The sequence below is a fragment of the Streptopelia decaocto genome (assembly GCF_964273445.1).
Source record: "Streptopelia decaocto genome assembly, chromosome: 15".
Taxonomy (NCBI): Eukaryota; Metazoa; Chordata; class Aves; order Columbiformes; family Columbidae; genus Streptopelia; species Streptopelia decaocto.
In genome coordinates this window covers 5,380,784-5,405,154 of record NC_138670.1, presented here as the reverse complement: position 1 = coordinate 5,405,154, position 24,371 = coordinate 5,380,784, and the positions used below count along the sequence as shown (strand labels likewise).

At 47.3% G+C, this 24,371-nt stretch overlaps 3 protein-coding genes across 4 annotated transcripts; 1 reads left to right on the top strand and 2 right to left on the bottom strand.

The window, feature by feature from the left end:
* Positions 1–293: 293 nt before the first annotated feature.
* On the bottom strand, positions 294–2,363 carry ISCU (iron-sulfur cluster assembly enzyme). Its single transcript, XM_082066277.1, has 5 exons — positions 2,240–2,363; positions 2,053–2,166; positions 1,719–1,829; positions 1,191–1,269; positions 294–821 (listed from the first exon to the last, which is right to left on the bottom strand). Exons 1-5 carry the CDS (start codon positions 2,333–2,335, stop codon positions 724–726), a joined length of 498 nt encoding a protein of 165 aa, XP_081922403.1. The 5' UTR covers positions 2,336–2,363; the 3' UTR covers positions 294–723.
* A 188-nt stretch (positions 2,364–2,551) lies between these two features.
* SART3 (spliceosome associated factor 3, U4/U6 recycling protein) lies at positions 2,552–16,569 on the top strand. Its single transcript, XM_082066564.1, has 19 exons — positions 2,552–3,103; positions 3,936–4,062; positions 5,071–5,175; positions 5,561–5,745; positions 6,741–6,846; positions 7,567–7,691; positions 8,151–8,306; positions 8,853–8,991; positions 9,294–9,401; positions 9,801–9,878; positions 10,083–10,141; positions 10,340–10,449; positions 10,725–10,837; positions 11,252–11,328; positions 11,714–11,879; positions 12,510–12,958; positions 13,658–13,810; positions 14,696–14,883; positions 15,509–16,569. Exons 1-19 carry the CDS (start codon positions 2,924–2,926, stop codon positions 15,687–15,689), a joined length of 2,805 nt encoding a protein of 934 aa, XP_081922690.1. The 5' UTR covers positions 2,552–2,923; the 3' UTR covers positions 15,690–16,569.
* Positions 16,570–16,724: 155 nt separating this feature from the next.
* Positions 16,725–21,800, bottom strand: FICD (FIC domain protein adenylyltransferase). 2 transcript variants are annotated; one of them, XM_082066565.1, is made up of 3 exons: positions 21,741–21,800; positions 20,886–21,227; positions 16,725–20,029 (listed from the first exon to the last, which is right to left on the bottom strand). In XM_082066565.1, exons 2-3 carry the CDS (start codon positions 21,175–21,177, stop codon positions 18,954–18,956), a joined length of 1,368 nt encoding a protein of 455 aa, XP_081922691.1. In that variant the 5' UTR covers positions 21,178–21,227; positions 21,741–21,800; the 3' UTR covers positions 16,725–18,953. The 2 variants fall into 2 exon arrangements, with proteins under 2 accessions (XP_081922691.1, XP_081922692.1); XM_082066566.1 differs by lacking the exon at positions 21,741–21,800 and adding an exon at positions 21,686–21,734.
* Between the last annotated feature and the right edge of the window lie 2,571 nt (positions 21,801–24,371).

The window sequence follows — 24,371 nt, the reverse complement described above, 5'->3', positions numbered from 1 at the left end:
ACAGAAAATGCTCCAAAATTCAGATTGCTCCTCTAATGAGAGGTTAAAAAACCCCCCAAGTATTAGTTGTGACAGGATGTGAGCAGAAGGAGCTCTGAGCTTAAAAAAAAATAAATCAAGTATTAGTTGTGACAGGATGTGAGCAGAAGCGAGCTCTGTGCTTCCCGTAGGAGTGGCACCCAGTACCACCTGCTGTCACCAACCGGAGGCCCCGGAGCCACCAACTGGTCCCAGTCTCAGCTCCCCGGGGAGCAGGAACTTGCTCAGGTTGCGAAATGAAACTCCGACACAGCTGTGGTTTGCGGGCAGAGGCGCTGCCCCGCGTTTGTACTGATACACAGACCCATCTGCAGTTCCTACATCAAGACCAAGGCAATATTTCCCGCTAAATTCTGTAAAATATTAGGCAAAATTATACATCTTCCCCCCAAAAAAAAAGTGCAGCCCTTCCAGTACCGGAACAAGAGGATTTTCTCCCCAGAGAAAAGCCACCGAGCTCCATGCAGTTGTGCAGCCTCCACTGTGACGTTCCACACGCAGTCGTGACGGGACACGGGGCTGGTGGAGCCCCCACATCCCCCTTGTGCGCACACCGGCAGCGACACGGGGCGCGTAACTTGTGCGTATCTTACAGCTCCACGGAGTAGTGCGCAGGGTCCTACTAACAGCTACAATAATTGCACTGCGAATTTGAGTGGAATGAGAACAAGCTTTACAGTCAGTTTAGGCATTGTTGGCTTTCTTCTCCGATTCCTGTTTATTCGGGTCCTGTTTCAACTTGTAATCAGCCAAGGCAGCCTTGATTGCGTCTTCAGCCAGCACTATGAACAAAAAACATATTTCAAGGACAAGGAAGTGTTTTTTAGAACAAAAGATGCTATAGGAGCAAGACCAGCCGCTACAGACAGCACCAGAGTCTGAGAACTGTTGGCATCTTGGAAACAGAATCTCAGACTCTGAACTCTTATCAGTCTGCTGAGCTACAGAGAGTCCCAAAGTCAAAAGAGATCCAAAAACTCTTAAAGTAACCCCAAAATCTGAACATAGGCAAGTGTTTCTTGTGGGCCAGGATTAACTGTTCCTTGTGCAGAAACCTGATTTAGAAAATACCACTTGTGAGCATCTGCGCTTTTCCCAGAACTCTCCCTCTCCAATACAAGTTGGTGTTTGAACTTTCAGTTGTTACTCACTCGAGCAGTGCAGTTTGACGGGGGGAAGGCAGAGCTCTTTAGCGATATCCGTGTTCTTGATTTGCAACGCTTCATCAACCTGAAATGCAGTTATTGTGTGGTCACAGGTTGGGTGAGGGACAACCCCAGCTACAGAAGTGTTTCCTGTCAGAGCTTTAATGCTCCAGAGCCAACAGAATCCACAGGGAAGAACATCTCAGCTGCCAGGGACAGCAAAGGATGGTGGAATTAGGGAATGCTTCAGACTGCGCAGTGGTGGGGATGAAGCAAAGTGCAACCAGTGCCACAGACTAAGTGCCACTGCAGGGATTGTTCTACCTTTTATCATAAACACAAACACATTTATTGTCTGGCAGAAACAGAGTATATATAACGTAAAGGCACTCCATAACTAAACTTTCTTTCAGAACACATTGCGCCAGGCCAGCGCTGGGATTCCTTGGCTACTGTTTCCTACGCGGTCCCAATGGGGAACACAGTGGGGTTTGACGCTCAAAGCCAACTGCGGTGTCCCCTCCACACCCTTACCGTTTTCCCTTTCACCCACTCCGTCGCCAGTGAACTCGAGGCGATCGCCGACCCGCAGCCAAAGGTTTTGAAACGGGCATCGACGATTCTCCCGTTCTCATCCACTTCCACCTGCGAGAGCACCGGTGACACCTCAGGGAGCTGCTCAGCGCCTCGGAGCCGCCTGCTCAGGCCTTGAGCAAAGGGGCAGGCCCCGGGCAGGGGGACGGGCCCTGTCGGGGTCACTTCATGGCCGGGGGTGCGGGGAGGCCGCTGAGGGGAAGGGGAAGGTTTGGGCCTCGCAGCGGCCCCAAGCGATCCCCCCCTCCGGCTGTCAGCGGGTCCCCAAGGTCACCTGCAGCTTCATGACGTCGCCGCAGGCCGGAGCCCCCACCAGGCCCGTCCCCACGTTCTTGGCGTTGCGGTCCAGCGAGCCGACGTTGCGCGGGTTCTCGTAGTGATCCACCACCTGCCGGGTCACCGCGTCACCCACAGCCCGTGCGGCGTGGCCCCGCGGCCCCCCGCCTCCCCTCGCCCCTTACCTTCTTGTGGTAGCCCAGCCTGGCGGCGGCGGCCGCCGCCTCCCCCCGCCCGGGCCGCAGCAGCAGCGCCGCCCCCGCCGCCCTCAGCGCCGCCATCTTGAACCCTGAGGGGGCGGGCGGCGCCGCGCCGCCCTTTATAACCTCGCACGGGAAGGCCACGCCCCCGACCACGCCCCCGCGCTGCCTCGGGGCTGGCGCCGCCGGGCGCCCGTATTTAACGCGAGCGCGGCGGGGGGCGCTGGAGGTTGTTTGGCTGATCGTATTGTTGGTAAAACAATCAACAAACGCCGTTTTCAATCACAACGCCGTTTTCAATCACAACACCGTTGTTGTCGCGATGCCGTTTTTACCGTGACAACGTGCTGGCCGCGGCGGCCACACTCAATATGGCGGACGGAACGCGCCTCGCACGTGCGGGCCCTCCTCAGAGGCCCCCGACAGACCCGCCCCGAGGTGCCCGCGGTGCCGCCGGTGTCTCAGCTGAGAAGACAAGGGGTCTGACACCCGCAGCGCCCACCGCAGCGCGACCCTGGTGCGCGGCCGATCATGGGGTGGTACGGGAGGCGGCTCGCCCCTCGCCTCGCAGCGCTCGTCCGGCAGCAGTGCGCGGCGGCGGGACAGGCACCGCGGTGACAGCCCCGGCAGGCGGCGGAGCGCGGCTGGCTGCGGAGGGAGCTGCATAAGATGGCGGCGACGGGAGCCGAGGCGGCTGCGGTGGCGGCGGAGGAGGAGAAGCGGCTGCCGGAGGACGACGACCCCGAGTCAGGGGGCGACTCAGAGGATGAGGGCGACTCGGACTCGTCTGGCGACGGCGAAGATGAGGAGAAGGAGAACGAGGCCGAGATCCAGCGGCTGGAGGAGCAGGTGGGGCCCGGCTGCGCCGGCGACGCCGTGGGGAGGGGGCGGTGGGGCAGCGCCCCGGGCCCGGCTCCCGGCCGGGGGAAGCGGGGTTGGAGACCGGGCCCTGGGTTGGTGGCCTTCCCGCCCCGCTGGGAGAGCCGGAGCGGGACCGGGAGCGGCCTCGGGGCTGTGGGGACCGTTCATTCTGAGAACCGCAGCCTCTCCCTGGGAAACCTCGGGCTGAGGCGAGTCCCGCCCTGCGCGGGGTCTTTAATTTTGTGACCGCGGCGGTAATGGCAAAAAAATCCATGGCTGCTTCTGTAGTTTGATGCTGGGAACTGTCAAGACGTGAATGTTTGGAGTCTGAAGTGAAAACTAGGAGTTTGGGGTTTTTTTTGAGGAGAAAATTGGAGAGGACAGCCCCGGGGAATAGTTTGTACTCATCACAAAAAACTTTGTTCCTTGTGTAGGGCTTTTTATTGCCTTTAAAGAAACTAAACCACATCTGGCTCTGTGCTTCATTCTGCACTGCTGGGTCTGTTCTGCAGCTGCTATAATCCCAGTGCTGAGCTGTGACCTTTAGAGCTGTAGGCTGAGTTCTAAGCTTAACTATAAAGCTCTGTTGAACTTGGAAGTGTTTTTTTTTTAATGAATACCTGCTTGTGGCCTGCAAGTATCTTGTAAATGATAGTGAAGTTTGGTGCAGCTCAGTGCAGGCAGGTGGGTATTGTCTTGGCAATGAGAACAGATGAAATTTGTATCCCCCAAAAGACAATGTGGCATTCTGTTCTGCTAAATGTTTTCTGATTTTTTTCATGTTTGTCACTCAATAGTGCTTTTAATTTTTTTTTTAAAGCTTTCCATCAATGCTTTTGACTATAACTGTCACTTGGATCTGATAAAGCTGCTGCGCCAGGAGGGAGAGCTGGTGAAGCTCCGCCGAGCTCGGCAGAAGATGAGTGAGCTCTTCCCACTCACCGAAGGTACCGAGCGCCTTCTGCTCGTGTCGCAGCTGCTGCCGCACGAGCATCACCCGTGTAAAATACCCTTGTCTTGTCTTTGTGCCAGTTCAGAGGAACCTAAAAGAACAGGATTTAGGACTTTGTAAGCTCTTGATGTTGCTGCTATTCGTGGCCAGTGCTGAGCTTGGCCTTTGGCAGGCACAATGAGCTTCTTGCAGGAATTTGAATTCTTGCTGCTGTACTGTCCTGCCCTGTCCTGATGTGGGGGGTGTTTGTGTGCACCCAGCTTCTCCCATCTCTGATCTGTCTGTCTGTCTGTCAGCTAGGCAGTTGCAGCCAGGATGCCACTTGCTGCAGCCCAGGGCCAGGCACAGATTTGCTTGTGCTGCTGTTGCTGTAGGGCCGGGACCACCCAGCTGTGGGGTGGCAATACCGAAACAGCTCTGGTTGCTTTTTAAGTGTGACCCTGAGCCCAGATAAACTCCCGCCAAAAGTTAAATTTTGCAGGCAAGCAGTAAAAAAATACTGTGTTGGTGGGAGCTGCAGGTAGCTCTTGAACTGGGGGCTTCTTTTTTTATTCCTAACACAGAGACGATGTAAATATTGCAGGGGCTGCTCTGCCAGTGTGCGTTTAGCTTTGACAAGGGCAGGTTTCCTTCTGTGCGTGTGGAAACTTGAAGCCCCTGAAGCCATCTAGTGTTTCTTGGAAAAGTGTGAGGAAAGGTGCACCTCTGGGTGCTCTTTGGTTACTGGTAAACACTGATGCTCTGCACACAGAACTGGTAAATTGCTGCTTGCAACTTCTACTCTCTTTAAATAAAAGTGCCCTTCTGTAGTACTAATTTGAAAAGGTCTCTACCAAACTTTAGTTATAAATTAATTGTGAGTAGTTGTGGAGGCTAAAATTATTCTCTTCTCCCACTCCCATATTTAATTCTGTTACTAAAAAGTCTGATAAAAAAGTCAGCAAGTGGATTTAACTTATTCTTTCTAAACATTGATGATGCATTCTAAATCTTGTCCTTTCAGAAATTTGGCTGGACTGGTTGAAGGATGAGATAAAAATGGCTTCTGAAAGCTCTGAGCGAGAGAAAGTTTATGAGCTGTTTGAAAGAGCTGTGAAAGACTACATCTGTAAGTTGTTAATATATGCTGTAAAATTTACTGTATTGGCCTCAGATTATGGCTTTCTCTTTCTAGGAAAGTTGTTTTTTTCTGTTATAATGTAAAAATTGGATGAGAGATATTAGTGTGAAGTGATCCTCAGGTTTTCTGGATCATTGGAGTTAAAGGCCATTCAAATGACTTCTTTCAGAAGAAAAACTGTAGCTGCTGGTGCTGAACCAAAAGCATAAGATAACATATTTTAACTTTTCTTTACTACATTGGGTGGTAAAGAAAATTGTCATGTGTTGGTCTATTTATATGCAGCAAACCAGGTGTTTGGGAAGCAGAGAGTTGCCTTTTTAAATTTTTTTGGGGGGTATTAGGTCATCTGTATTTCATTAACTTTGTTTAGGTCCTGAAATTTGGTTGGAATATGCCCAGTACTCAATTGGTGGCATTGGTCAGGAAGGAGGAATTGAGAAAGTTCGCTCCATATTTGAGAGGGCGCTAACTGCGGTTGGGCTGCACGTGACGAAAGGAGCAGCTTTGTGGGAAGCGTACCGGGAGTTTGAGAACGCCATCCTGGAAACGACACAGGTAGGGTCGGGCTCTGGGCTCTTGTGATAAAAAGGAGTTGTGCTGCCCCCACGTCATCTCCTGAGAAAAGTGGCTGTAATGTCACACAGTTGTGCTTTCAGCTGTAGAAACTGACCATTTGGTTGGGGTAAAATGTTCTGTGTGTTGAGTTGATATAGTAATGGATTTGTGTTTAAATAAAAGACTTGTATCCAGAAGTGGTTTCCCTCTGCTTCTGTAGCTTGACCTGACAAGAATAGCTTTAACCTGAGTAGCTTCATTATGAAACAATGTTCATGCCAGCGAATATTTTTGCACATAGTCCATCATGTTTATATTTCTAGAGAGTTTTCTACTTCAGCTTTTAACTCATCCATTATTTCACCTTTTTTTTTTTTACTTTTGGATGATGGTATATTATCCCTGGAACATACTGTTTGACATCTGCAAAAGATGCTGTTACAAGATAGCCAGAATGTGATTATTTCTGTATTTTTGTCACTTACTACATAAGAGGTGGAAGTTAAAAGGTATCCCTGCCCATGGTGAGGGGTGGTACTAGATGATCTTTAAATGTCCCCTTCAAGCCAAACGGTTCTGTAAAATGCCCTACCAAAGGAGTAAAGGGTGAACACCCTTTAATTCACAAACAGAAGCAAAGCTGGAAGTTTAAAACCACCTGTGCACACACCAGGATTTATTGAAAAACTATTTGGCAGTGCAATGGGTTTGTGAAATGGTACAGTCGCATGCGGCTTACTTTGTTTCCAGGTTGTTTCTCTGTGTGTGTCAGCTTTCAGTGAGGAATGCCTTTCACATTGATCCAGCTTCTGAGTAGAGCGATTCCTGTGTTTCAGCTTTCAGGGCAGCGCCCTGAAAAGCGAGTTGGCCATGTCTGTCCTTCAGGAAGCACGTAGTCCTTTGGGACCCAGACCCCAACCCAGAAACAACATCCCGTCCTGTTCATCAGCTCGGGCTTGAGGGAGCCGCTTATATGTCAATCCTTTTGCTTGCAGCCAGCTCCTGGCAGTGTTCCGTCACCCGAGCAGCAGCAGGTGCTCTGCAGCCAGCTCGAGAGGATCCACACGCTGTTCCGGCGCCAGCTGGGGATCCCGCTCTTAGGTAGGAGCAGGTGCACGGCCAAGCTGTGTTCTGGCCATCCAGGCGTCACTTGTGATTATTCTTTTGGTAGAGCCACACAAACTGCAGCTGTGGTATTAATGAATTCTTTATCGATGACATTCTCCTGTCTTTAGGACCTCTTGAATGATGCACAGATCTCTTTTGTTCAGAATTGTTCTTACTCATTGAAACTGGGTTTATCTGTTTCTTCAGTACATAATTTGGGGCTATTTAAGGTACAAGTGATGAGCACAGACCATGGCCATTGGGAACTGTGATGGTTACTACATGAGAGCCTTGCTTGGTGGGGAATTGTATGCTCTGGCAGCTGGATAGTTAGAATTCTGCCTGGTTCCCTTCATTCTTTAAACACCTTGAGTCCCTTTTCTTGTGACTTTGCTTATAGGAGAAAGTTAAGAACAGGTTTTTGACTTTTTAATTTGTATATTGAAAGAATTTGGGTTGGTCTCTTTCTTTAAAGCCTCAGGAAAATCTTTGGTTTTCTAAATCAAAATCAGTAGCTTTAATATAACATCCTGACTTTGTGTTGTAGTGCACTGTGTAAGATGAAGTACCTGAACCCTGTAAGCCTGCAGTAGTGTGATGGTTAAGATACAAAAGCGTAAACAGAAATAGAAATGTCTTAGAAACAAATCTAGGTTGAATACTGATTATTTAGTCCAATGAGTTATTGATGGGGTTTTGTGTCTCTTTTAATAGATATGGAGGCTTCGTATGCTGAGTATGAGGAGTGGTCAGAAGATCCAATACCAGAAACAACAATAAAGAATTACAAAAAAGCTCTACAGCAGTTGGAGAAGTGTAAACCATATGAAGAGGCACTGGTAATGCTGTTACTTATACTTTGCTTTTAGACTGAGAGCTAATTGCTTTGGGGTGATTTTATTTTTTCCTCAAATTTAATTATTTTGCTGTTTTCAGAGATAAAGCAGCTGTAGGTGACTCAGCTGTGAGCATGTGAGACCAGAAGCCTCACAACTGGGTGTACTGGAAGCTGTTGAATGTATTGACTGTGTCAGGCCACCCTGAGGTGCACGTATGTGCTCTCGCTGTTCCTTCAAGCATTGATGAGCATGCTGGGCTAAGAGGAATAAAAAATTGGGATCTGAATGGCTTCAGAACCATGGTGGTAGTCGGAGATATGTGGAAATCAAAAGTTATTGATACTTCAAGGCCAAGCTCTTGTGTGGAATTTTGCATGAGACCTACTCTGAGTAACAGCTGAACGGTTTGGATCAGGCTTTGTTCAGAAGATTTTAACTTTTTGTATCTCTGTTTTATAGCTGGGTGCTGAAACACCAAAGCTGGCGGAATATCAAGCTTACATTGATTTTGAGATGAAAGCAGGTGATCCCGCTCGCATTCAGTTGATCTACGAGAGGGCTTTGGCTGAGAACTGCCTCGTGCCAGATCTTTGGGCACGTTACAATCAGTATTTGGTAAGGAAAAAACACAGATTCTTGCAGTTTTATTTTCGTCTTTTTTTTTTTTTTAATCTTAGTGGCTGATAAATGTATAACCAGTAAATTCTACCTCAGTCCTGTCCCTTAGTATTTAAATCCTTCAGAAACTGATTTTCATCTCACCTTTGGTTTCTTCCTGTTTTCAGTGTTGAGTTTATTGATGAAATGAGCATTTGGTTGCTTTTTCCTCCAGTTGTGTGTTTTCTCTGCAGAATTAAACAGAGTGTGGGCATCAAGCCTTGCTCTGCCTGGCAGAGCTGACTGGGTGTAACCAGCTGTGGTGCCAGCCCTGCCTTTGGTAACCGACATTGCTTCTGAGGTTGTCCCGTGTTGCTCCTTCCTGTTTTGAAGGTGTTCATTGTTTTAGGACTACAGAATTTAAAATACCCATCTTTTCATAACTTTGCAAATGTAAAATGGAAGTGCTGTTTTAAGATGTTGGTTCTTTAAAAACTGGTGTGTCTTAGATGGGCTCTCTGGCTCATAAGAACTGAAAAGTTTCTTGTGGTGGTATTATTTTAGGACCGGCAGCTGAAAGTGAAAGAATTGGTCTTATCTGCTCATGACCGCGCTGTTAGGAACTGTCCCTGGACGGTCGGGCTGTGGATTCGATACCTTTTGGCGATGGAGAGGCACAGAGTGGACCATGGCATTATTTCTGGTAAAGAAAGAACATCTCAGCTAGACTTTAAGCTACAGAGCTGCTCTCTGCACTCTGATGTCTGACAAACCGTGACCTGTAGGACGCTGTAGGATTTGTTTTCACCCTGCTGCAACAGTTTTAAAGCTGAGGAAATGTCCAGTTCTATTTGTTTCCTACAGTATAGTACGTGTAGGGTTTCTTGTATTTTCCTGTCTTCCTGTAAACGTGTATAAACTTTGTGCTCTACACTGTAGCTTTGCTGATTTTGTCAATGTCTGGAAAGTAAATATGTTTGGGTGCGTTTTCTTTGTTTCTTTCAGAAATGTTTGAAAAAGCTCTGAATGCAGGTTTTATTCAGGCAACGGACTATGTAGAAATCTGGCAGGCATATCTGGATTACCTGAGGAGACGGGTGGATTTCACACAAGGTGCATATGATATATGTGTGAATAAACGTTTAAACTGTTTTCCATGTACCTCTCTGAAACATCGGTATTACTTTTTAAAAAATTTAACAGTAGCTTCATCTCTTTCACAAAAATTACTTTCTGGCCATTAAGTGTCTATAAAATATTTTCACTTAATCGGTTTAAAGCAGCTCCTTGCTGACAGAATAGATTGTGCTGTGGCAAAAATGCCCGGCCTTATGTTTTGGCTACTTAGTGGGTTTTTTATTGTGCACGTAGTGAGTTTTACTGAATTAATAAACTTTAGCTCCCTCTTCCTTCCCTGCTAAAATCATTGTGGGTGTCAGGAAAGAGATTTGAGTGGATGGGAGATGAAAATAAAATTAATATTTTAAGGCAATTATTCTTTTTTTTCTGAAGACTCGAGTAAAGAACTAGAAGAGCTGCGGTCTGCGTTCGCGCGTGCTGTGGAGTATTTGAAACAAGAAGTAGAAGAGCGTAAGTTAATCATCCAACATGTTGTTTTCTCTTGCTCAGAATAATTATGAGCCTAGTTCTCAACACAGTATTTAACTTATCTTGAAGTGTCTTGAACACTTTAGAAATGCTACAGATAAACATTTCTTCTGCAATGTAGAACTTGTTTAATAAACACTTTATTTCCAAGAGCCCTTCACAAACAGCATTTCTTTTTATTCGCAGGATTCAGTGAAAGCGGAGATCCATCTTGCACCATCATGCAGAACTGGGCGAGAGTTGAGGTGATTTTTCTATCTGCTGTATTTAATTTGCCAGACGATAAGAAATATGATTATTTTAATGTTCCAGCCACAGAATGCAGTCCTCCCATACTTTGGTGTTTTGTCTAGATAACTTCAATGAGTAGATCTTTTTTGGGGGTAATGGTGTTGAACAAATAGTCTTAGATTATACTGAGTACTTTTTGGATGCTGTTTCAGGCTCGCTTGTGCAACAACATGCAGAAAGCCAGAGAACTCTGGGACAACATTATGACAAAAGGAAATGCCAAATATGCTAATATGTGGCTGGAGTATTATAACCTAGAAAGGTAAGAGCTTGGCTGGTTGGAAGAGTTAATTAGCTCTCGTTTCCTCGTCTGTGTGAGACAAGATGTAGATACTTAGCGTGGCTCTACTTCATCTGGGTTTATAATATGCTTTGAGGTTCTTAGAGCAGTTCTGCAGTACACTTTGGAGATGTTACAGCAACGCGTAGTGTGGGTTTGTGGGGAAGGAGGGAAAACGTTTGCGGAGAATGCAGTTAACTGTCCTTTGACGTTGGTGCGGAGCGCGGGCTCCTCATGCCGTGGTTTCCCTGCCGCAGAGCGCACGGGGACACGCAGCACTGCAGGAAGGCCTTGCACCGCGCCGTGCAGTGCACCAGCGACTACCCGGAGCACGTCTGCGAGGTGCTGCTCACGCTGGAGAGAATCGAAGGTAACTGACTGCGCAGCGTCTCGTTTTACCTGCTCCAATTAGTGCACAATGGTGCAGAGGGAATTTTGATCTAGTGTTTTGTGTTCTGGTGAAGGCTTATTTTCTTTTGACTATTGTAGAATACACAAGCAGCTCTTTATTTTTTTTCTTATTTTCTGGCCACACTTGGAGCCTGCTGAGGTTACTGGGATTTTCCATGCCTTTTTGGGGTGTTGTATTATAAATGAGAGGTTTCTGCTTTGCCTGGCTTTTGTTTTCTTTTTCTTTGAAGGCTACTCATTACATTTAGAATTTTCATGTGCAGTGGTTAATACCAAGAGCAAGTTCTGTGAACTCACTGACTCTTATTTTTCAAGAATTTTCAAATTATGGGAAAACTAAATACAAGGTGTTGTTTTTCTTTTTATCCTTTAGGAACACTGGAGGACTGGGATGCAGCAGTTCAAAAAACAGAAAACAGATTAGCTCGAGTTAATGAACAAAGAGCAAAGGTCAGAACTTTCTGTGACCCACCTAAGTGGTTTATAAGAAATACCTGTTTTAAGATCATGCTTGTCTGAATGTCAGATTTCCAATGTTGGTGCCTGTAGATAAGCCTGTATTGTCTTAAAGCCTCAGAGCTATTGATTTTAGTTTAAAACTACGGTTAACATCTTTTGATGCTTTTTATCTTTCACCTTATGACTTTTGGATGGATATAAAAGTAATGTGTACTCCAGGAAAGCTATAAGAGCAAACAATTGATGTGCTTTAAATGATGATCCTGTTAGCACTGTGTTCAATGTAGCTCAGGAGAAAACCCTCCAGGTCAGTACTCTAGAAAATGCTCTGCTGTCTGCAGTCACTAGAAAAGAAAAACCTCTTGCATATTTGTAGGCTGCTGAGAAAGAAGCTGCTCTGGCAAAGCTGGAGGAGGAGAAAGCTGAACAACGAAAGCAGGCTCGGGCAGAAAAGAAAGCTTCCAAAAAGGCTAAAAAAAGGATTGGAGACAAGCGCAAAGCAGATGATGATGATGAGGGTGAATGGGGACAAGATGAAGAAGGTAAAACAAACAAATTAAAACTTCAGACCTTTGGCAACAGGGTTATCGGTTGCCTCCCTTCAGTTAGAGGCAGACTGAATGGTTCTTGATTAACAGAAGTATATTAGAACTTCTATAGTTTTTTTTTTTCCCTAGTTTTTCTTATTTCAGAGAAGTAGCAATTTTTTTTTTAAAAAAAAGTCATTTTCCTGACTCATCAAATGACGCTGAGGCGTGTGTCTAAATCGGGTTATTCAGTATTGTAGCGGTCTCCTGGAAGGTGGTAACAGAAGATTTGAATAGATTGCTGCCCCTGGGGATTTAGGGAGATTTTATATTTGTGTATTTCTTACTTTAAAAAAAAAAATCCCATTAGACAAAGAGAACATGAATCAGTAGTTGTAACTGTCAGAAAAAGGGAAAAAAGCCCTGTTTCATCTACATTTGTGCTGTCTTAGTCAAATAATCTGTTGTTACTCATTATTAAAAACCTGAGGGCGGTTTTTATTTTATGGTCTTCAAGACCTGTCGTTGTGGTTCCACGTGCCATTTCCAAACTCCATGGTGATAGTGGCAAACACCTTAATTTCAACGGTGGATGAAATGGTGTAATTTTTTTCTAGTAAGGCTTTTCATTTCATTAATGAGCAGAGCAGCCCAGCAAGAGACACAAGGGTGATGGTGATGGGGAACTTCCTGAAGAAGACATGGAGGTGGAAACCGGGTTGTTTGGCAGAAGTGGATCTGAAAAGCCAGATCACTCAGCAAACCTGAAGGAAAAGGCGTCTACCAGTCGAAAAGACACCCCCAAAGTTTTCCATGACAGCAGTAAAGACAGTGTCACCGTCTTTGTCAGCAACCTTTCCTACACCATGGCAGATCCCGAAGCGAAGCTGAAAGAGCTCTTTGAGAGCTGTGGGGAGGTGGCACAAATCCGGCCGGTCTTCAGCAACAAAGGGACTTTCCGGGGCTACTGCTACATAGAATTCAAGGAAGAAAAATCTGCTCTTCAAGCTCTTGGTTTGGACCGTAGAGTTGTGGAGGGAAGACCGATGTTTGTTTCTCCCTGTGTTGACAAGAACAAGAATCCAGACTTTAAGGTAAAGTTTTATTCTTTCAAGTAATAGGTTGAACAGTGGGACTGTGTAGGAAAACCAGCAGAGTACGTTGCTTCCAGAGGGTGTGAGTCTAACAAATTCCTGTTGTGCTACTTTGTAATGGCAATGTGATGTCTTAGCAGAAAAACTGTTTTCTGAGAGTTCTTGCATTTGATGTTACTTTGCGGTAAGCCAGGATTGACACTGGCAGCTTTCTGCAAATCTGGAGTGAAGCGAATCTGAGCAGCTTGTTAATGCTGTCAGGTACCCAGATTCCTACTTGAGCATCGCAAGCTGTAAACTACTTTTTTTGGTTGAGTCATACGGCTGTGGGCATTTATTACACAACCCACTGGTTCTTGTTGATGGTGTGTGCTTGGTATCAGTTGTATAATCAGTGGTATTCTGGATTTATGGGGTTATTGTACATAAAAACTTAATAGTTCATATAGTGAGAACTGAGTAAGACGACATGATCAATGGTCCTTCTCATTGCAAAGGAGACATTTGTTTAGAAGCATCTCAGTTCTTGGAATCAGGTGCAGGTCCTTAGTGTGTGTCTGTATGTTTATATGCAAATATATTTCAAGATACTACTTGTAACTTGGAGGTATTTTTGCTGATAAGCTTTTGGAAGTGTAATAGACTGAAATCCTTGGAGTCTGAGTGGTTTGGTATCTAACAGCCTCTTTGTTTCTTCAGGTGTTCAGATATAGCACTACACTGGAGAAACATAAACTGTTTATTTCGGGTTTGCCATTTTCATGCACTAAGGAAGAGCTGGAAGAAGTGTGTAAAGCACATGGGAATGTGAAAGACATTCGGCTGGTCACCAACCGAGCTGGAAAACCCAAGGTACAGACGCTTAACACGCTCTTAATTTTAAGGAATCCTTAAAAAAAGAAGCACTTCATGAGGTCTGGATACAAAAATTAAGCTTTGAATTTTAAAAGTTGCCAGCCTGGCTTTGTGTTAAAACTTGTACAAATACTTGGATTTAGACAGCCTAGTGTGCCTTGTGCCAACAAATAAGTAGTAGGAGGGGAAGAGGATTTTTTTTTTCCAAAATAAATTAAACAAGAATGTGTGATATAAATGGGATGGAGGGGAAGATGTTTACAGCACTGTCAGTACAGTAAAAATAGGCATTGGTAAGTCTGCAAAGAGTAGGTTTTTTTGAGGTACCTGACTAGAATACAGTTCACCTGGTATAACTGATTCCCCTCCTCCCTTTCTTTAGTTTCCTGAGGCTGTTGTTGCGAACACCTGCTGCACTAACAGATTTGCCAGTGAGAAATGAGCCACCTCTCTCTGACAGGGTTCATTATTTCCATCTGGGAATAAATGACTCCTTGTTAAAGAAGAGATTCTAAACTAGCAGCTGCTCTGCCAGAATTCTACCTGACACCTGTGTCTGTGTGTTGGGCACTTCTGACCGGTGCCATCCTGGTGATGATGTTTGTGTGTTTTTAAAATGCATTTTCTAGCTCTGGGCAATATCTTGATGACAGTTCCTGTTGTGTGTGCGCTCTCATGTGTACCCCAGGCCTTCCAATCCACATGAAATGCAGGTTGTAGATTTGCGTAGCTTTTTTTAGCTAAAGAATACTGGGACTCTTAGTCATATTTAGTCTGTTTTCTGTATGGTTTTCGTACCACTTGGCCCAATTATTAGCAAAAGCTATCACGCAGATAAAGAAACACTAAAACTAATGTAGGTTACCTCTTTTGCTTACTTAGGGCCTGGCCTACGTGGAGTTTGAAAACGAAGCTCAGGCCTCGCAGGCTGTGCTGAAAATGGATGGTCTGACAGTCAAGGAACACGTCATCAAGGTGGCGATCAGTAACCCTCCTCTCCGAAAGCTGCCGGACAAGCCCGAGGCTGGCAGGGCCCCGCAGTTCGCCGTGCCGCGACAGGTTTACGGAGCGTAAGTGGTGGTGAGGGAGACTGCTTGGCCATGCTTAGAAAGAGAACACAGGGTTTCGTTATGTGCTACAGTGCAGGAATCTTGTCTAGAATGTGAATCTTTAAAAGGTGCTGAACCAAAAAAGTTTGGGTTGCTGGATTGATGAGGAAAAGCAGTTGCTTGTTTTTTTTCTTTACATTACAAATAGCAACAGGTTTGTAGTGACCGAGAGGATCATGTGTTTGATGTCCCGTTAGGGCTGATGTGAGCACCTGAACACTCATAACTTCCGTGTCCTCTCGTCCTGGAGAACCAGCCGTTGCTGCCAGTGATTGTTAATGTCACTGTCATCTTTTGGAGTGCTCCTGCTGCTTGGCGTCGCGTTGTCATTGTATTGTGTGTGCCCTGTAGATAAACATGGAGCTTTGGTTTCTGGGCACTGTTGGGCAGTTGTTTTCTGCCAGCACTCGGGTGTCCTGTTTCAAAGGGTAAAGCTTTGCACTACTTATTACTGAAACAAATGATAGGAATAATATTTAAATGAGCATTCCTCCTAGTGAACAAAGTCCCTTTTGTTTCCCCAATCTAAAACCGTACATTCAAAGAGCACCGTTATATTTTTTTAATGTCACTTTTTGTTCTCCAGGCGAGGGAAGGGAAGGACGCAGCTTTCCATGATGCCTCGTGCATTACAGCGGCAGAGCAATCCCGTGGCCAAGGCTGAGAACGGGATGGTCCAGAACTCACCAGCAACTTCATCCCAACCCCCCGAGGAGCCGAAGAAGATGTCCAATGCTGATTTTGCCAAGATGCTACTGAAAAAGTGAGCAAAAGGTCTTGCAATCAGCGGGTCTGGTAAAATGTGAAATGCCTTTCTGGAAGCCATGTTGTGTCCTTACGCTAGCGAGGAGAGAACGCCAGTCACAATCAGGTGTAAATACTGTTCTGGACCGCTGCATTCATCGAGATCAGTGTAGGATGGTACAAATCCAGCTTTTTTTCCTCTGTTTCTAAGAGCATAGAGTTACACTGTGTTCTGGTAAAACGGCGTTATATGATTCCTCACATTGAGGGTAACGAGGGGGGAACTATTTCCTGTACAGGTTGGATACCACATCGAGTTTGATGAATAATTTCTGAATATTTCTCTTTCATTAACGAATGAGATGCAATGGGAAATCCTAGGGATACCCTTGCTGAGCTCCGCTGGTCAGGTGGGATTGTGATTGCAGTCATTCTCTCTGACAACAAACCCATTTTCCACCCAAACCCACCCACACAGGGACATTCATCTCCTTCCATCAAGAGTTAAATGGCAGACAGTAGTAACTTCACCACAATGGCCTATTTTAGTATTGGGAGAGTTTCTATACATATGTGTGTATATGTATATACACAAATATACATATATATGTATTCAGTTAATGTTCTGTTCAAGTTGACCTGTTTTTTTTTATATTGTGTATTTGTAAAAGACATTCAGATTATTATTTTTAAGTGTCATGAGATAGTACTTAGACTTGGTAGACCTTTGTTTCCCATGAAAGCTGTACATGCTGTTGCTGAGGACCATTTTTTGGTTGTTTTTGCTAGCTAGCTCATACGTCTTTTGCAGGTGGTTTCTGTATGGTTTTGTACAAATGTGAAGTGCGAGCTGACTTTTTGTTTTGGTTTATTAAACTCAAGTTCTCAAAGGTTTTCTATAAATACTGTTGCTTTTGTTTAACTGTGGGTATTGGAATTGCACTTATCCTATGGCAGCTGGGTAAAACTGATGTACCTCGCCTCTTGGGTGTGCCGAGAGACTCGGTGTCACTGATGTTCCTTTAATGGATCATTCCATCTAGTATGAATATCCCAAAACCACCTCAGAATTCAAATTAATCTGGTACGTGATCTTGCCTAGAAATATTACTGCTTGTCAACTAAAACTGCTGCTTGCTCTGGGAGTTGACACATGCAGGGGTTGAATGTGAGGGGGGACTCCAGGACCAAGTTCACTTGTACCACACAAGCACTGCTGCAAATAAACACTATTTTCAGTGCTTATGTTCTGTGCTGGGTTGACTTGACTTTACTTTGAAACGATGAGTTGGATTCAGAGCTTTGAACCGTGTCATGTTGGCACTTGTGGTGATAACAGCAAGGGACTGAGTTCTGTTGGTGCTTGTTCACAGCCTCTTCGGTGCCACCCAGCGTTGTACGCATGGGATGGGGAGATTGTCTCTCCAAGTCAGCTTAGAAACATTCTAATAACACTTTAACATGAAGCTTTAGTTTGTGGGCTGGGACCACCAAGGGTGGCTTTGCCCTGATGGGCACGTGCACAACCCTGGTGATGAATTAAGTGTCCTGTGGTGGCTTTGGCGCAGCAGGACGGCTGTACGCAGCAGGACGGCTGTACGCAGCAGGACGGCTGTACGCAGCAGGACGGCTGTACGCAGCAGGACGGCTGTACGCAGCCGCAGGGGGAGCCAGGACCCGCACCCTGGAACGTGCTGCTCATGAGCTGAGCTGTGACCGCCTCTTAGTTCACTGCAGCATGAAAGTGCTTTGACAACAGCCTTTTCCAAACAAATACTTTAATATTAAAATAGTTTATTAATCTCTTACTAAAATAACTTTTTTTTCCTCTCCTGAGCTCTAAAGTGCAGACTTCATTTATACTCACCTTGCACTACAGAAATAAGCTTTGTAAGGCCAGAACAACATTCCTCATTTAGTGTTTGTACATAAGCATGGAGTGGTGCTGCAGTAAATGTGTAACTCCCAGTCCTGTCCTATTGTTTTCCTGTGTAAAACATGTCCTAACTACCTTGCAGGTGAGAGTTAGAAGGGATGAAACTCAACACTGGTCTGGGACAGTCTGAACCCTTTTTGCAAAGGGTTTAAGCTTAACAGCAGTAAACTGGATCGAATTGAAGTTCTCTGAGCTCAGGCGGTGGGATCAGCGATGCACAGCTGGCACGCAGGGGTGCAGGGAGCTGCTGTGTCTTCAGCTGCAGCTGTTTTTACCTTAAACTCTGCATTTTTGAATTGCACAGCAGCTCCCAGGTGGGACACTAACTGCCACTGCAGCACAAAGAGGCCTCGTGTGATTCTTGACACATTTATCCCAGTAATAATGTGACCTAGTAATTAATTATGAAAAGTTCTCTCTTACTTTTTTTTTTGGCAAACTTGCTGTATACATTCTTCCCAAATTGACACAACCTGTAACAGTTGTCTCACAATTAAGTATAACAACCTTTTCTGCCCACAGCTTTGCAGAAATAAGCTCTTTTCAAAGCCTGAACTGACATGTTGAAGGGCAGTTGCAGTTTGCCCAGGGATCCTGCTCAGCAGAGTGGGGTCTGAGGCAAAGTCCTTCTGGCTGAAGTACAAAAGCACCTCGCAGGTCAGTGGAATAAGCCAGGGAGCATTTCTGCTCTTTTTCCCCTCACAGAATCTGTAATCTTAAACCAAATACTTCCCACTCATTGCACAAAACCCACCTGAGGAAAGGCAACTGAAAGTAAATGTGCAAAGTGCTACTGAACTGCGCTGGGAGGGGAGAGATGACTTTGAACTGGAGCTCAGCTCTGTCCTGCCCTGTGCTGCCATACTGGTGTGACTGGCAGGAAAGAGTCTGATGAACACAGCTGGGAGTGCTGGTACTGCCAGGGCTGTGTTTTGGGTGGTTTTTGTTTGTTTGAACAAGAGGGAACACAAAAGCAACAACTCAGTGAAGACTGTGTCACTGAGCAGCTCCTTGAGGTAAGACAACGCAGTTGCCTGCCTAGGTGAAGGGTTGTGATTGAAGCGGCTTCCTAAAGCTTAATTTTAAAGGGAAATTAAATTCTACTTCACCTCACCCCACCTCCTTCCAGTAGCACAAACAAGTTATAGTGCACACTCAACATGAACAGTTCACATTTGAGCTTGGCATAATGTATATAAATAAATTAAATTAATCAAATGTAAGACACTTTTTAAATAAATGAAATGCTGAAGAGTGACACCTCCTGTTGAGTTATTTCCCAGCAGGAACGCTGAGTGGCTTGGCCTTCTGTTCTCCCACGCGTTCCTTGGCTTCTGAACGTCCACAACTCTCAAGTCTTGACGGGGATGGTTTGTTTGCATCCGGCGGTGCCGCCATCTGCTTCAGGTAAGCCCACGGAGTATTCTGTAGTGGCGATGAGCAGCATGTCCAGAGTTGTCTCGGTACACTTGGCAATGAAGCGTATGAAAGGCCTCACGTCCCCCTCGTTGGCGACGTCCAAGACGTGATAATACTCGGCCCGTTGCTCCTTGCGGATGGTGATGGGCGGGTAACCCGCCTGCATCAGGATGAGGTTCATGAAGAGGCGCGAGGTCCTGCCGTTGCCATCTACAAAGGGATGGATGTAAACCAGCTTGTAGTGGGCTAACGCTGCAAACTCCACCGGGTGCAAGCTCATGGCGTCTTCCGAGTTAATCCACTGCACAAACTCCTGCATCTGTTTCTCAACGTCCTGGGGATGTGGCGGTATGTGATGTCCTACAAACACCTGAGTAGTCCGGAACCGTCCCGCCTCCACCGGGTCGGCGTAGCCCAGCACCCTGCGGTGTATCTCCAGGATGTCACTGATGGTGATGGAGCCGATCCGCGACACCAGCGTGGTGTTGATGTATTTCAAAGCCGCGTGCATGCCGATCACCTCGTTCTGCTCCACTAAGCTTTTTCCAGGAACGGCGTATCTGGTCTCGATGATGTGTCGTATTTCCGACAGCGTCAGGGTGTTCCCTTCAATAGCGACCGTGTGGTAGATGTGGTGATAGTAGGACTCCTCCATCACGCGGCGCAGGGCGGAGTTGCCTTTGGGGATCGCCATCACTTTTTTCACCTTGCTGTCGATAATGCTGAAATACCTCTGATCTATCTCTTCGACTAAAGGTAGCGTCCGGTCCCGATTGATCAAAGCCTTCTCGTTGCAGGGAGAAATGGTTAGTGCTTTGGAGTACAAGTAGTCCGCTTGAATAATGTCTTTTTCCTCTTCGGAAAAAATACCAAATTCATTCAGGGCATCCACGTAATCGGGGTCCATTTTGAGGGCGTACACAAAGAGTTTGTGGGCTTTCTCTCGCTTCCCTTGGCGCTTCATTTCGAGAGCTTGATTCAGAGCTGCTTTGGCTTCTAACTTCACTTCTAAAATGCAACAATAATAGATAACGGGCCTGAGTTTTACTGAGAATCTCTGGAAACTGTCACTATTCACCTCTATGAAAATTAACTAATGCCAGTTCTATAACAGAACTCTTTATTCCAGCTTTTGCCAGGCCTGTACCACGTTTACAGGCAGAGGACGTGGCAGCAGAGCCGTTGTGGCAGGAGGTGCGGGGAGGCAGGATCTGCGCACAGCACAGCTCAGGCTGGCCATGAGCCTGTAGCCATCGTGACAAAACTGGCTTTGGCCACCAGGCTGCTCTGGGACAACATAGAGAAATAAGGTTTCTTGGCAGCAATGCCAGTTCTCCTGCTGGAAGCACAGCCCACAGCTGCTACCAGCACTGCTACCTCTTTTTTCACTGAATTATCAAACATCTTCCCAGCAATAATGGCTTTAATGCAAACAAAGATACAGTGCTGGAATTGTAAGGATTCCTTTGAAAGTTTTCCAAATTAATGTCCTGGCCAATAAAGCCAATGAGGGCAGCCCATCATTGCCAGAAAGGCTGTTGTATGACAGCCAGGATGTTGGGATTAATGCCATTTATTCCAGGTTACTGTGTATTAAAATACCATTTGGTATTCCAGTTACCTGAACAGAACTTACTAGTACTGAAAGCAGGAGGAAAAACTTCTGAGAGAACACAGGGTGATGGAATGCAGCTGGGCTGGTGGTGCCATGTCTGGGTCATTTACAACTGATGTTAATTGGCAGCTGGGCAGTGAGAGTTCGTTACCATGATGGGGCACAGAAAATCATCAGGTGGTGGGGTGGATTATTGTTATTATACAGCAACTCTGCTGCTCCCCTGCACCCGCCCGGGGACACTCTTACCTGGGGAGGCTTTGCCTTTGAGCACCAGCAGCTCCAGCCCATTGGAGGTGACGCTCAGTCCAGTGCTTTGTCCCGTGTATCTGGTGACGCCTGAGGAGCCCGTGCCCAGTTTACTCTTCAGGAAGGAGAGTCCTCGGAGCGCTGCGTGGCACTGCTCGTCCACGGCAGCCTGCGGGAGCAGCAGCATCAGCAGCGAGCCCAGCAGGAGCGCGAGCACGGCCGCCCACCGGGCGCGGACCCACAGCGTTATCCATTTCAGCTCGGGATCTGTCGCCATAGACGCGAGGGTCATCCTGCTTCCAGCCTGGTGACGAGGAACATCTCCTTCCCCTCTGCCCGCACCTGGGGAGAGAAGCGGCTTTAGCCAGAGCTCCACTGGAGACACGGCACCTGAGCGGGCTCGGGGTTTCTGTCACAGCTGTTGGGGGTCACCCAAGCACCCCTCTTTCCCTGCTGTCAGGGAACACAAGTCCCTATGGGGCCTGCTCAACCTTAACGTGACACCTGCAGCATGAGGAGCCGCTGATGCCCACAGGAGCCCCGGGACAGAGCCCTGTCCTGCACAGCTATGGCTCAGCTCCCCTCTCTCCCTCCCCACCTTCCCGCTGTGGAAATCACTCCCCAGACCCCGGTTCCCTCCCCGGGTCTCCTTCCCCAGCCCCGCTCCCCATCAGCCCCAGCTCCCCCCGGCCCTTCCTCAGCCTCCCGTCAGGCCGCCATCCCCTCCCCAGCGGCCCCGCCACAGCGCGGGCCCCCGCAGCCCCCAGCCTCCCCTCAGGCCGGGGCGCCCCTGACCCCACCAGCATCGCAGGGTCCCCCCAGCCCTCAGGCTTCCAGCCCGGGTCCCCCCATCACCTTTGCCGCCTCCCGGAGCCGCCGGCTGCCGGCTACAGTAGCCCCGCCCACTGAGGGCCCGCCCTCGGCGCCCTGCCATTGGCTGAACCGCCCCTCTTCTCCCTTCCCATTGGCGCTCACAGCGGATCCTTCTCTCTTGTGTCCCGCCCTCCTTCTTACCCTCGATTTCCTGTGGCGTCTTCCGTGTAGAGCCACACCCCCGCGCGGAAGAGGCGCGTGGAGGATGAGAATAGGTGAGCGCTCACGCCAATCAGAGGCGGAGCAGCCAATAAGAAGGGAAGCTGGAGGAGGGGGCGGTGCCATTTGCCATTTAAAGGCGCAAACCTTGTTTATTTACAGGGTAAAACAACTTTTCTGTCTGTAGAGGCGTTCTTGTCACTTATCCTTGGCCTTTCGGAAAATACTCTTTTTGTGCCTTAAAACAGCGGGGTGTGCCGGTCAGCAACCTACCTCGGTGCTCCCCAGCAGGGCTGTGCTCCCCCCACTCTTTGCTGGAGACCCAGAATGGGGAGGGATTTGCCAAAAGCTGTAGAAAAAGAGACTATTCTAGGGAACTGCATGTAGCTCCTCAGATTTCAGTATCTAGCAAGATGATGGACATTTTTTTTATCAGTTCCTTCACAGCAAATCGTCGCTGTCAGGGAAAAATAACCTGGTTTATTAGATATAAATCCTGACAATTTAAAATATTTGTCTTTTTTGTGGCAGACAATAGCAAAAACGCAGGCAGGGGGAATGCAGCTCTTGCGCTGGGAGGCTTTGGAGCCTGTTCCTTGGAGCTTTCCAGGGACAGATCTTCCTTTTCTTGCCCGTTCTCAGTGGAAAGGCGGCAACCACTCTCCTGGTGCTGGGGCTCTGTCAGATGTTCATTGATTTTACTGGGACTGACCAAAGCAGCTTGATGAACTCGGTTCAAGCGGCATCTGTAAAAAGAGCCTGACAGCACGCGGGCGCTGAGACCCTCGGCAGCAAATGGAGCCCAAGGCGATTCCTGCTGCACCGAATTACCGCGTCCTCAGCCGTTCCGAGCCCATTAATGAGTCCAGGGGATAATTAGCATGTGAAGGATGAGGAAACCTATCTGCCCTTCCAGAGGAAGCTTCTGCTGAAACATGTATTTTCCTCAGTTACAGTGATATGGCACCTAAGCCTAATTATGGAATAATTATAGAGCGATGATGTATTTTCCTTTTAAAAATGGTGGGAAGCACATTTAGAGTCTGTTCGCTGATTAAATCTGATCCAGCAGAGGGGAACAATGCGAATAGCCAAGAATGCCTGGCATCTCCCCCTGGTCTTTTCCAACCAAAACGATTCTATGACATCCCAGTGTAGACGGTAGGAAAGAGCAAGGGTGTAAAACACTGGGGTGTAGCCCTGGGTTGTCCCCCTGCGTCCCCAGCAGCTCCCGGCGAGGTTGGGCATGGACGTGTCTGGAGCTGTGGTTGTGCCAAGGGCTCTGGTTCAGACCCTGAACCTGCAGAGGGAATTTGTGTTTGAAATGGTGCCATTGGCAGAGAGATGCTGACAGCCTTATGGTTGTATTGTGGGAGAAGACATTGAAGAAGCTGGTTCTTATAAGTGAGTATTCGCTGCTGCTGCGGTGCAGGTGGGAGCGGACGGTCCCTGTGCCTGCAGATGGCACTGAGTCCTCTCGCTGCTCTGCAGGAACAGCCTCTCCTGGACCTTTATACCTTCTGCCTTTAGAGGCAGCGAGCACAAAAAACATATTTTAAAGCTGAGTAAGGCTCTGGCTTCCTTTTGGAACTCTGTGTGCTGGGATAAAAATTGCCTTTCTGAGCACTGAGGAGGTTTTGGGGATCTGTTGCTGAGGCATCATAGAATCACAGAATGGTTTGGATTGAAGGGACATTCAAAGCTCATCCAGTGCCACCCCTGCCATGAGCAGGGACATCTGCACCAGCCCAGGTTGCTCGGAGCCCCGTCCAGCCTGGCCTGGGATGTCTCAGGGATGGTTCATCCACCACCTCTCTGGCCAACCTGGGCCAGGCTCTCACCACCCTCAGGGGCAACAATTTCTTCCTCATGCCCAGCCTGAATCTCCCTCCTTTAGTTTAAAACCATCACCCCTTGTCCTATCACAACAGCCCCTGCTAAACAGCCTGTCCCCATGAGCCATGTTGTGCTGGGGGTGCTGCTGGTCAGTTTTTGTCCCCCTTCAGCCTGGGTTTCATCTCTTTTATTTCCTGCACTCTTGAGCAGTGTTGCTGGGGCTTTATCGCAACTCTTGGCCCTTACGTTTTTGGGTGAAGCTGAGGCAACGAGGAGACACAATCTGCGTGAGGAGCATCGCTTGGGAAAGGCCTCTTGTCTGTCCCAGGGTCTGGTTGTCAGGAGAAGCTGCTGGCTGCAGAGACAGAACTGCATATTGAAGTGTGGGAGTTTAATCAATGAACAGATGGGCAAGTAAGAGATCAAATGCCTGGTGGTAAAGCTGTCACCCAGGTCAAAGCAAGGTTGTTGTGAAAAACGGTTTTGACATTCTCTGCTGCGCTGTTTGCGAAGCAAATGGAAGCCAGGTCCCAGATCCAAGTGGAAGACCAAAGGGATTTTTAATTAAAGAGAAAACAGAAGGGTAAGCAAAAAGCAAGATCTAGATTGTACTGTGGT